Here is a 12,790-nt window from a genome sequence, read left to right on the forward strand (position 1 = left end):
AAGAAAAAAAATAAAGAATGAAGTAGAGTTTTGTAAAATGTTTTCTTTAATTTTGGAAGAGAAGTCATTTTCGTTAAATTTGAGGAAAATGAGTTGATTTGGAAAACATTTTCCAAATATTTAAACCAATCAAACATCGGATTTATACCAAACACACCCTAGGTGAGCCAATTTTTATTAAAAATATTCAATGTAAGTTGCTTAAAATAAAATGTTCTTTTTTAAAAAACTCATTAAGTAACAATAATGATATTTTTTGACCAAACTATTAAGGATGTAAATGGGGGGTAGGGCGGGGCCAGCCTTCACCTATTAGGATTTTGCCCTGCCTACCTTGCGTAGGTAGTATTTTTTCAAATTTTAGCCCCATTGAGCCCTGCCCTATCTATGTTTTCTTTATTCTTTTTAACTTTTTGATTTTGTAGTTCAGCATTATAACATTTTACAGTGAAAGGCTTACTATTCATACGTATTGTAAAATGAAATTAATTTTGTAAGTTGTCCAGTTTAATTTATACCGATGCAAATGAGTAAAAAGACATTCTTTGTTATCGGAAAAGATGAACTCAGTCATACAGACAGATTTAATGTCAAAAATCGAGTAGAAATTATGTACTATATTTTAATCTCGAAATAGGATTAGAAAATCTTAAGAAATCGACAAAATTTCTATAATCTTCAAATTCAGTATCTGACAAATGAGTAGAAAGTCACTTTAATTTTAGCAACGAAGTAAAAAAATTGAAAATTTTAATCTCAATGACCTGTATATTATTTTTTTTAATCAATAATGACCTATAGATAATTTTAATCTCAATGACCTATAGAGTCACTATAAAAATTATCACGTTCTTGTAATTACAAAGAGGGTAGAAAATAGCTACAGGCAATGGCTAGTTACAGCTTGCAAAAATTAAAGGTATTTTAAATCTTTTTCTATGGTATTTATGTAGATTGTGTACAAATAATACTTTCCGATTATATTTATTCTCAATTATCGGAAAATTTAAAAAGTAAAAAGTAAAAAATCACTTATTTTCCCAAAAAAAAAATTCCTTCCTATTTAATACTCCCTCCGTCCAGTCATACTCCATCTGTCCCTAATTACTTGTCCACTTTTGAATTGACACACATTATTAAGAAAACAATTAATGACATAGTGAATTTACCATTTTACCCCTATTAATTATGAAATGGATGAAAAGTTCTACATTTTTCAAAGTAATTAGTCCTTTAATTGAGGGTATAATAGGTAAAAAAAATTGTCCTTTCTTGATTTGTCAAAATGGACAAGTAATTAGGGATAACTATAAAAGGAAAAGTGGACAAGTAATTAGGGACAGAGAGAGTAGTTATCAACTATACTAAAAATAGTTGTCCAACAATACTTGTCTAATTTAGAAAATCAAGAGATAATTTATCTTTTTGTCTATTTTATCCTTACTATTAAATATTATTCATTATCTAACATATTTTTCAAAACATTAAATTTAATAAAATCAAAGAATAATATAATAATATTACTCCTATTATTTATTAATATTTTTTAAAGAGTGCATTAAGTTAATAGTGAACAATAATTGTTTGTTGGCAAAGTCGTTACACTTGCGTATATCGATCAACTGACATTCCTTTTTCTCTATAAAAGGAGGCATTTTCTTAGTTGGAATATAAATTCACAATCAAACTCGTCAATACGAAATAAACATTAAGCAAATATTCCCACTTCTCTCTATTATAAATATAAAAAAAATAAAAAAATAATTCTAGGGATCGGAGTTTAATCAGCTGGAAGGAAGAATTAAGAAAGATGGAGATTATTGATATTTATATGTTGTCCACTTTAATCGTTTCGTTTCTTGCACTTATATTTTTGCTGTATAATAATCATCTCAGAATTAGGAAAATAATTACAAAGAAGAGCAACAAATTAGGCTCAAATAATGTAGGATTAGTAATTAATGAATGTTTAAATGATGATGGTAAAAATATGGATGTTATTATTGTCGGTGCCGGCGTTGCTGGTTCAGCTTTGGCCTGCACTCTTGCCAAGGTACCTACCATTTTTATATTTTTGTAATCTTCTCATGTGATTTTTTATATTTTTGGTATATATATTTTTCAAGGTTTTAAATTTAACATTTATATGTATTTACTTAGTGAGTCATATTATTTGTATTAGTACGTAAGTGTGATAGTGATTGATAATATTGATATATAATTGATAACGATGGTGATTGTGATGGCAAAGGTGGTTATTGATGATGGCAAGTAGTTGGCGATGGTAATAAAAGAGGTAGTTAGTTGTGATGATGATGAAAATTATTTACACATAAAAATACGACTTAAAAATTGTGATTACCACGCCTAGAAGAAATTAATTAAACATAAGGCTGCATTTAGCTTAAAGGACTGAGTGGCTGCTGTTACCAGATAATTATAACTAAAACTATATAGGTTAACAAAATCAATTTATCTCGAGAAATATTTATTCACAATATTTAGTACATAAATAATTATTCTTTTCCGATCATGTAAATTACTCTCTCCGTTTCAAAAAATAAAAAAATCTTGTAGTCCTAAACTAAAAATTATTCAAATGTACCAAAATGTTATGTAATCTTGTGATCGTTCTTTATGTAATGTTTATGTGATACAATTTACAGGATGGGCGGCGAGTTCATGTGATAGAGAGGGACTTGAGTGAACCAGATAGAATGGTTGGTGAACTTCTACAGCCTGGTGGCTATCTCAAATTACTTCACTTAGGCCTTCAAGGTACGTACGTATATATATATATATATATATTGAACTCCCTCCGTCAAAAACTATAGGTATAATATATAAATATGTCTTCTAATTTGGTTTTAGTTGTTATTTATGCCCTTCAATTTTGGGTGTGCACAAATAGACACTTAATTTTGTATAAAATTGAAGAAGTAGGCACACATGTTCTACATGGTATACTACATGGAAAATGCCACATAAGACACAAAATTGCCATGTAGGATGCCACGTAAAATGAATGTATCTATTTGTTCAATTTTGTACAAATAAATTGAACAAATAGCCACATTCGTTTTACGTGACGTCCTACATAACAATTTTGTATCCTTTGTGGCGTCCTACAAGCATGTATTATGCCACGTAGGACGTGCATGTGTGTCTACTTGTTCAGTTTTATTCAAGTTTAAGTGTGCTCATATATATGCCAAGTTATATAAATCCACTACATGTGTGCAGATTGTTTGAAAGATATAGATGCTCAAAGGGTAGTTGGACAAACTCTTTACAATGAGGAGGGAAAGCATATTATGCTATCGTATCCCTTAGAGAAATTTCATGCAGATGCAGATGTGTCCGCAAGATGTTTCCACAATGGACGTTTCATCCAAAAAATGAGACAAAAACTTGCTACCTTTCCCAAGTACGTAATTTCATGTCCATCCTACGTAAATCGTAAGATTTTTCTTTAAGTGAATTGAGCAAATAATATGTGTACATAAAAGGTGGTATCTTTTGTTACACCATACTCTAAACGTATTGCGGTATTTTTATAATTTTAATGTAGTGTAAGAGTTGAAGAAGGAACAGTAACATGTTTGATTGAAGAAAAGGGAAGTGTAAAAGGTGTAAAAGGTGTAAAGTACAAGACAAAAGAAGGAGAGCTAAGTGCTTATGCTCCTCTTACTATTGTTTGCGATGGTTCTTTTTCAAATCTACGACGTTCTTTGTGCAATTCAAAGGTAAATTAAATTCATTAATTTATAAATATATATTGTGTATATTTAACAAATGTTTTTTTTTTTTGGTTATATATAGGTGAATATTTCGTCTAGTTTTGTTGGATTAATTCTAAAAAATTGTCAACTTCCACATGAGAACCATTCAGTTCTTATCATGTCAGACACCTCACCAATGTCAATTTATCCAATTAGCAGCACTGAGATACGATGTATGATTCTTATTCCTGCTCAAACTCTTCCTTCTATGGCCAATGGAGATCTAGTTAACTATTTGAACACTGTCGTAGCTCCACAGGTATGTATTTTTTCGTGGAGGACGGTCAACTGAACACTCTTTATTTAATATAATACTCATTAATGTATATTGTCGGTATACATAAGCTTAACTCTAAGGAATAAGGGGCATAGCCTTATTTGCAGTAATTAACGTAATATAATTAAAATGTTTACTGTACGTGAATAGCGTTTTAAACTTTCATTTACTATGTTACTTGTTAAATTTAGAATAAAATAATAGTTAAAACATTATTGAGAAATATGTTTAGACTTCCTTGGAAAATCTTCAAAATGTAGTACTACTACTTTTGGTTAATTCATTCAAATAATGGATTATTCAGGTGTGTTCCAATTTCTATGACTCATGATCAAAAAAAGACTGATACATTCTTACATTTAGTAACAATTTAATTTTAAAATATCTATTTTACCCTTAGTTAAATAATTTATAATCACACGAACATCTATGACTTATTTTAGATCTCAAGTTTTAAAAGTCAGTTTTTCTTTCTTTAAAATTCGTACTCAATCAAACTACATCACATATAAATTGGACGAGAGTGGGGAGTATACATCATCATTGTAAAATATATATATATATATATATATATATATATACTCTCATTAGATTTGTAGTTTTGAAAATAAGACAGGTTAGTTTAGCTAGTATATAATTGATAACTAAGGCTACGGGTTGTTTCATGTTTGATATGAAGGATAGAGATAATAATCTCAGTATAAAATGGATTATATTAGTTAGTCCCAAAATTATTTATCCAATCATTTGTACTAGTCGTAATAAAATTGATATGGTGGTATTGTTTGTTAATAGGTACCTGGTGGAATGAGAGATGCATTCGTAAGAGCATAAAGTGACAAAGAAAACATAAGAAGAATGCAACTGAGAAGCATGCCTGCACAGAATTTTCAGACAAAACCAGGTTGCCTACTTATTGGAGATGCCTTTAACATGCATGAGACACCCTATAACAGGAGGAATGACTGTTGCTCTTTCCGACGTACTTGTTTTTCTTAGAACTCTACCCAACTTAAATGATACTAACGCTGTCTCCAAATCTCTTCAACGGTTCTACACTCGTAGAAAAGTGAGTACTCGGACAATTTCTCGTATGATCACTCAACTAATAATTATAATTTGATCAATTTTTATGTAATTTTGTAGCCGCTAGCATCAACAATTAACATAGTGGCTGATGTATTATACCAATTAGTTCTCTCTGATCCAGCAAGAAAAGAGATAAGAGAAGCATGTTATGATTATATAAGCCTTGGAGGGATTTTTAAAAATGGATTAGCTGCTATGGTTGCTGGACTAAATCCAAATCCTATCAGTTTGGCTCTTCATTTAATTGCTATAGGACTCTATGCTGCTGCTCGTTTATTACTTCCATTTCCTACCCCAAAGGCTCTTTGCCGTCTTACCAAACTTCTTTATGTAAGTATATACGTATATAACTAAACCAAATCTTTTATTTGTACTTAGTATTGATCTGCTTCTTTGATTTTCAGGTTGCAATTGGTATGATTCTCCCCATTATTAAAGCAGAAGGAATTAGACAAATGTTCTTTCCAGCTACCTTTCTAGCCTACTATACGATTTATTAATGAATTTGAAAAAGTAAAGGTCGTAATATTTATAAGAAATAATAGCATCATCATGTATAAGATGAATAGGCTGAAACTTATGTGTATATATATATAATAATCATATATAAATATATCCTTCCTTCTTTTGCCCCACCCCGTTAGTTCTTTGTACACTATATATCTTTAACAAAATAGTTGACTAATTATATTCAACTATGAAAGTAAGGTTTATGTCTCTCTTTTCCAAGTGGTAGGGTTGATTGTCAAACCCCACAACCAAATAAATTGCACTAGTATTTTTTTTTCCATATATTCCCTTGGATTTTATGCGAACAGTTATTCCACTTGGAAATGTTAAAAACAAGTTACACATTCCTGTGAAAGAACCTTTTTGAGGCTACGTCTCTCTTCGGTAGACAAAAGTCTTGTACATAATGTCTAGAATGTTATACTATACTTGTTCTGAAGTCTAGCAAAATACATTTTTTATAATAAGACATCAAAAAATTCTAATTATACATTGTGTATGCCATAACTACGATCATGAAACCTCCTCATGGTGATCCGTCTCATCAAAGATTTCCTCCTACACAAAAAAAAAAAACCAGAATTGGCATCTATAGTGGCAGAAGTCTAGAAAAACATTAAAATATAAAAGTTCAACATATAATAGCAAATTGTATTAAGTTTTCACCTGTAAAAGCTCTTCAATAACATCTTCCATAGTTATTATTCCAACAACCTCTTCCTCTTCTGGGAGTTTTGGCAGGGGATTTCCATCTATTGGCAGAATGTCCGCATACATATTTTTCGTCCACTTTTTGCTCCTAGTACTTTTGAATGAAGCATTTCCATTGTTAGGGAAACTCTTCCACTTCTGCAATGATCGTTTTGTCTTAAGACTCTTCTCGAGGGGAGGCTTTTCACCATCAATGTCTACCCTGACATCTTTCACGGGAGCTGGAAAGTAAAGAGGAGGTGGAGTGTCCAAATTAAAGAAGGTTTACATGCGATAAAAGAAAAATAATCCCAGCAGGCAAAACGTACTCTCTGCAGGGGATTTGCTAGCAGGCTGATCCATATCATCTTTGCACTGTCTTACTACCACAGCCATATGGCTATGACCTTTCTGAAACTCATTCAGGATGTCATCCAAATGCATAGAATCTGGGACCCTGCACCATAAGAAAAGAAATCATGAAGAATGTTTATGAGGGATACTGGAAGCCCAAGAACAATCATCACACAGTAATTGCAACCTAAAATGAATGCAGCATCATTGACACAAACAAGGACTTCCATTCTTAGAAAACGTAAGATGACATAAAACACAAGACTAAAATATTTTCAACGTGAATAGACATGACACTATCACGTACAGCATTTAAGTTGCCCTGTCTACAATGAAGTTGAATATCTTGTTCACTTTCATGTGCCAATCTTTTATCATTTTCATCAATGCATTTTCAAATAATTTTAGAACTATCCATCTTCCTAAAAAACAAACTTACTTCAAATTAAAGTAAATCGTTTTTTTATTTCAGTTAAGATACCGGTAGAACCAACTCTCACTGAATGGAGTAATGTCATTCAATTTGGAAGCACTGAAGTTAGGGATGTGGTGAAATATATCATGGAAAACTTTTCAACTGTGCTATACGACAATGAATTTCAGCTCTAGGCTGAACAGAACATAAAAAGGTTACATGCCAAAAGAACCTGAATTACTGAAAAGAAGACGGCAAAAAGAACTTGAATTTAAATTAAAGATATGCTGCTAACTGATCACAAAAAGTTAAATATATGCTGGGCAGCAATCAAAAAAACCAAAGAAAGCACAAGACTAATTTGCTTTTGCAGCCTCTCCAACACTTAAGATATAACATATACCTTGGGATTCTTCGGATGGTAACATTCTTCACAGGAGTTCCATCTTCAGGATGGACAGTCAACAAGTTCTTAACCTACAATGTCATAAAACAAGTAGGCATTAATGACGAATATGGAACATAGACTTGTTTATAGGATGTAGACAGATGGTGGATGAGTACAACTAACTACACACATGAAACGACAAGGCAAAAGCAAGCTTAACTCTGAGAACACACTTAAATCTGAGACAGACCAGTGTTTAAGAACTTGATTTAGCCAGAGTTTATCATGATGAGTTACGAGAAGACATTGCATATCTCAACAGTCGAGGCAGAATCTCAAGCATTTCATGATTGGAGGTGAGCTTATTCAACTGAATTCTTTGAGGAAATTGGAAGTTTTTAAACCATGTGGGGAAGTTATTAGTATAAAATCTGGTAATGTACCACATTTTTGTCTTGGGTAAAAATGAATTAAGAAATGATGATTGGGGAAAAGATATCACAAGCCCTTTAAGTTCCAAAAGCAGCCACCTAAGAGGACACTTTCCATAAACTTTTAAGTAGTAGTGATATTTCTCTCACAAAGTTCCAACAGTGTATGGGTTTCATAGAAACCTACCGAGTCGCTACAAAGTCAAAATCACCATTCAAGTTGAACAAGAAATTGGAAGTAACTGGAGGATTTGTTAGATAACAGCTCTTTGGTTCATGAAACATAGAAACAAAGTCCTTCAAAGTTGGCAACAAGGGGGAAGTGAAATCAAACTTCGTGGAGAGGAATTGTTTTATTTTTGGGCCTAAATTAGGGAAGAAAATACTTCCAACTACGTCACGGGAAACTGCACAAATAAATCAATAATTACCAGAATTAACCCTATTATGTTTGTAGGTTGGTCATAGTAGACTGGTATCCTGCTATGCCCTTTCTCCAAAATCAAGTTCATCAGATTCCTGTACATAAATAGGGGAATATAGAGTACCAAGCAGCTGAAAAGGCAGTGATACATAAATCTATTATGACATCAAAAGATATAGAAACCTGTCCAGCTTCGCATTAATATCAATGGCAAAGATTTCAGATATCGGGGTCATCGCATCACTAGCTGTCTTGTCATGCAGCTCAAGAGCACCAGCAATTATCGTTGTCTCATCATGTGTAAGCTCTCCGCCTTTACCAGCCTATTTACAAGGAAGTCATGGTATTAGAAGTATAAAACAACCAACACATGGAAAGTAGAAATCCTAATTCAAGTGATTTAGCAGTACAGATTCTCTAGATCTAAAACAAGTAGAATTCTTATCCAAGTGGATTAGAGGAAGCAATAAGTCAATTAGATGATACAGGAAATAAAAACAGCTAGATCTATGTGGCAATGTATTAGAAGCACAAAACAAAACTGAATCAACAACATAGCTGCTTCAATTAATTACCTCATTCCCATGCAAATTTACTAGAGTTTTCAACTCAGCTCGTCGGAAAAGAGCTCTATTTCCATGTCCCAGCAGAAAGTCCAACAGCTGGAAATCACAGCAACTAAATGAGCTACTAATATAAAATAAACAACTACCATCCCAAAGCCAACATTTGATAATCGAACTTGGAATACAGTCAGCACTCAATTCAGAAAGACAACGTTCAGCTAGATGGGAAGTTAACATAAATCATTGCATAAAAGAGTCTACCTTGCTTATTGGATATGCAATAGGAAAACAGATGCAAACAAGAACACGGACAATTGGGGCTGTAGCTGCACCGATTGCAAGTCCATATCTTGAGCAAAGTGATTGTGGTATGATCTGCTCAACCACACAATAGAAAACAGCACATGTAAATTCTCTTGAAACTGACAAAAAAGCAGCACATGTAAATGATCATGTGGTTTCACCAAACAGCTTAATTCTTTCACTTTAAGGAAAACTAATGCATCTAAACTCTTGCTAAATTGTGTTTTAAAAACAATACATCTTTATCAAATTCCTTCTTCATTAACAAGGAGGTACAGAACAATGCATAGGAAGCCTTTTTCACCAGGACTTTGTTTACATGACACCCAGACTGTCAAGTAAGCCTAATGACATCTTAAAGGCAACAATCCATGGATGGTAATGAGGTGCAGAAAGTAACCCCAAACGCAGAATCTTGTTTGCCCGTTTCAACAATGCTGCGGAAGTTTCTTACTATATATTTCCTTCAAAAAGTTATATAGAATTAATTGCACTTATTTGAGTGGGAGGGAGTGAAAACAACTTCATCCCAAAGTATTAAATAATCATAAAGCAACTTAGGAGAAAACTAATAATCCATAATAAGAAAAGGGCATGGACGATCTAAAGAATCACATCACGTAATTAAAGTGAATTCATCCTCACGTAATCACGTGTGTAAATTTGGTGTAGATAAATCCATAAAGGGCAGGGAGGCACACACGCCATACAGGACCCTACTTCCCTTCCCATCTGGGTAGGTGCACGGGAATACCCGGCGACCATCCCACCCAGTGTGATACCTAAATCCATTTCCTGATTTAGTCGGTTTCAAGCATATACTGAACAAAAAAAATCCTCACCTCACTAAACAGAAATATAAAGTGAATTTGTTGCCCACATGTACAAATTCGGTGGAAGTAATTCCATAAAGGGCAGCGAGGCACACACACCATATGGGACCCTATTTCCCTTCCCATTTGAGTGGGTGCACGGGAATACCCAACCACCCATCCCACCCAAGTGTCATCCCTAAATCCATGTCCTGATTTAGACAGTTTTCAAGCATATACTCAACAAAATAAAATCCTCACCTCACCAAACAGAAGTATCAACGTGACAGAAATCAGTATAGCACCCCAAGCAGTAACTAGGCCGTCTAGAAATATGGGAAGTGCCTGAAAGGTTATCACACAATTTAAGAGCTAAATAAATATCCAAAAATAATGCAACAATTGCTTGTTGAAACATACAATCATAATCTTGCATATATACCTCCATAGCAGCAGCATTGCAAATAAGCAGAGTGCAAAGCAATAGATGCTGCTTTTTAACAACAGGCAAGATCTTCTCTGTTAAGACAAAAGCAAAAAGTCTTAATTGTGAAACCATAATTCCCTAAATGATAACAGTAATGAAATGCCACCAGATTATTTCAAAACCTCAAGACAATATTTAGTATCATCTACTTCTACAACCTATTGACAGCAGATAAAACCACTTATTGCATGCCTATCTCTCTCGCTCTCAATTCATCATTCTCAAAAACCCTCTTTTCGAGATCATCTCACTAAAAGCACCTACAAATTACTTGTGGACAAGCAGTATCACAACAAATTTAAGTTCAGCATTCAAGGTTATTCCAACTAGTATTGAAATTATTTATGAGATCGAACTCCTAATTTGCGTTAAAAGACAAATTACTGGAATGAAATAAGCCCAAATTCAGCAAAGCTAGTTCAGATGATTTATATAATAGGCCCCAACTATTTTTGGATTGCAGCACAGGTGATCTTTGATTGATTCAAAGGTTACTCAAGAAAGAAAGAAAATCATTTCTTAGCAGATAATTGGCCAGTCCCTAGTCCATACAAAGTCTAAGCATATTTATTGCTCAAAGATCTTGCGTTTATCATCTGGAAAAATCCAAGAACATTCATTAAAATAGACAGTATTTGCTATCGCACAAAATACACAAAAGGAATCAAACTAACAAACCCACTTCATCATATACCATAAAAGCAGCCAAAAGTCAGCAACAGAGCAAAACTAACTTAACAACAGACACACCGCCACAATGTTAACAGCAAAATAAGGCCGGAAAAAAGAAACAATACCAGCATTTTTACGATCAATTGGAGTTCCAGACTTGGCAAGGACTTCCAGATCAACTAGACTGAGCGACATGAGCCCTAGCGTAAGGCCAGACATCAACCCAGCGAAAAGTACCAGAAAAACAATTATCACAATATGTATGAAGAACCCTGTCTCGCAACATGTATACTCCACCGCCATTCACCTTCTCCTCCCCAAAAAAAAACAACTCCACCAACTGTGTAACCCTAGAAAGCCTAAAAAAACTCAAAACTTAAATGTTAGAGAAACACAAGCCAGTACTCAATCACCTCCATTCTCTAAACTCCCCAAATTTATATCTCCTCCAAAATAACTTCACACAAAAAAAATGCGTTCCTAAAGAAACAGCAGAAGAAAACAGTGCAACAGCTTTCAGAGGTCACAATTTCCTCGTTTTTTTATATAAGAATTCGAAACGGTAATTTAGAGAAACGGAAAGTATATATAATATACTCTACTTTATTTTTTTATGAATAAAAAAAATGCTTGACAAGTGAGATTCGCCGGCGGTGGAATATACGGCAACTACGGTGGAAATTATGGATAGGTATTCGCCGGAGTGAGAGGCTGCGGTAGGAAGGTGAAGCAATAGCGAAGGTGACGTGTTAGCGTGGGAGAGAAGATGATAGTGATGCAGCTGAACTATTGATATTTATATAATTGATTGAAATTTTTTTTAAAAAAAAATTATTTTCTTACCCATACTTTGCTCCTTTTTTATTTTATTTTGTCGGCTTATGATTTTTCTTGACATTTTTTTTCTAACTTTACGCCTCTGTTTTCCTTTTCTTCCTAGTATCACAAAATTGTTAGGAGTACCAGAATAAATGGAGTTAAAAAAAAAATGCGCTAGCAATTTTTTTCCATTTAGGAAACGATTTCTATAAAAAATATTTACATATTCAAGACTCGAATTTAATCTCCAGTTAAGGTAGAAATATTTTGTCACCTGCATCATATCTATTTATAATGATGCTTGTATTTTGCTTGGTATAGTATTCAATAATTTTAATGTAAAATATATTTATGGTTAAAAAATTTCCACCTAAGTCAAGAAGGTAAGATGTTAAAAGTGCGAGTTACTTGTAGTTTTAATAATTTATCAAAAATTAGTAACTTTTCTATTTTAAAAATGTAAAATTTGAAATTTATTAAAAAGTTAAACAATTGGGAAAATACCTACTTTTCCTAGTCACCATTTTTAGATACTCCTATGGAAGTTTGAATTGTGACCGTGAACAACTTTTGTTTTTGTTTCTTTAATTAGGAAATATTTTACTTCTCTATGTTTCAATTCATGTGGTATTATTTAAATTTCAAATTAATCCTGACTTCAAACAGAAAAACAAATTAAAACAAAATTGACATATCTTATAACAAAAATTATAAGTTACAATAATTTATAATTTAAAATATAATTAGAAAAAAATTACGTTAAAAAAAATC

The 12,790-nt window shown here is 32.8% G+C and overlaps 1 protein-coding gene and 1 pseudogene across 1 annotated transcript; one reads left to right on the plus strand and one right to left on the minus strand.

Annotated features, from left to right (window-relative positions):
* Positions 1 to 1,760: 1,760 nt before the first annotated feature.
* Positions 1,761 to 5,699, plus strand: LOC102593795 (squalene monooxygenase-like; annotated as a pseudogene).
* Positions 5,700 to 5,984: 285 nt separating this feature from the next.
* LOC102587817 (DUF21 domain-containing protein At4g33700-like) lies at positions 5,985 to 11,996 on the minus strand. Its single transcript, XM_006367024.2, has 11 exons — positions 11,326 to 11,996; positions 10,484 to 10,560; positions 10,303 to 10,386; positions 9,188 to 9,301; positions 8,936 to 9,022; positions 8,544 to 8,683; positions 8,368 to 8,455; positions 7,521 to 7,594; positions 6,678 to 6,805; positions 6,325 to 6,590; positions 5,985 to 6,216 (listed from the first exon to the last, which is right to left on the minus strand). The coding sequence occupies exons 1-11, from the start codon at positions 11,501 to 11,503 to the stop codon at positions 6,172 to 6,174; spliced, it is 1,281 nt and encodes a 426-aa protein (XP_006367086.1). The 5' UTR covers positions 11,504 to 11,996; the 3' UTR covers positions 5,985 to 6,171.
* Positions 11,997 to 12,790: the final 794 nt, after the last annotated feature.

The sequence above is a fragment of the Solanum tuberosum genome, unplaced genomic scaffold, assembly GCF_000226075.1.
Source record: "Solanum tuberosum cultivar DM 1-3 516 R44 unplaced genomic scaffold, SolTub_3.0 scf00682, whole genome shotgun sequence".
Lineage (NCBI taxonomy): Eukaryota > Viridiplantae > Streptophyta > Magnoliopsida > Solanales > Solanaceae > Solanum > Solanum tuberosum.

Bases quoted from the DNA above. Each gene is read 5' to 3' on its own strand.
- LOC102587817 (XM_006367024.2), bottom strand. From the start codon at position 11,503: ATGGCGGTGGAGTATACATGTTGCGAGACAGGGTTCTTCATACATATT. The intron at 10,561-11,325 runs GTATTGTTTCTT...TTGTCTTAACAG, and splicing joins AATTGATCGTAAAAATGCTG to AGAAGATCTTGCCTGTTGTT. The intron at 9,302-10,302 runs GTGAGGATTTTA...GTGGTTGAGCAG, and splicing joins TGATACTTCTGTTTGGTGAG to ATCATACCACAATCACTTTG.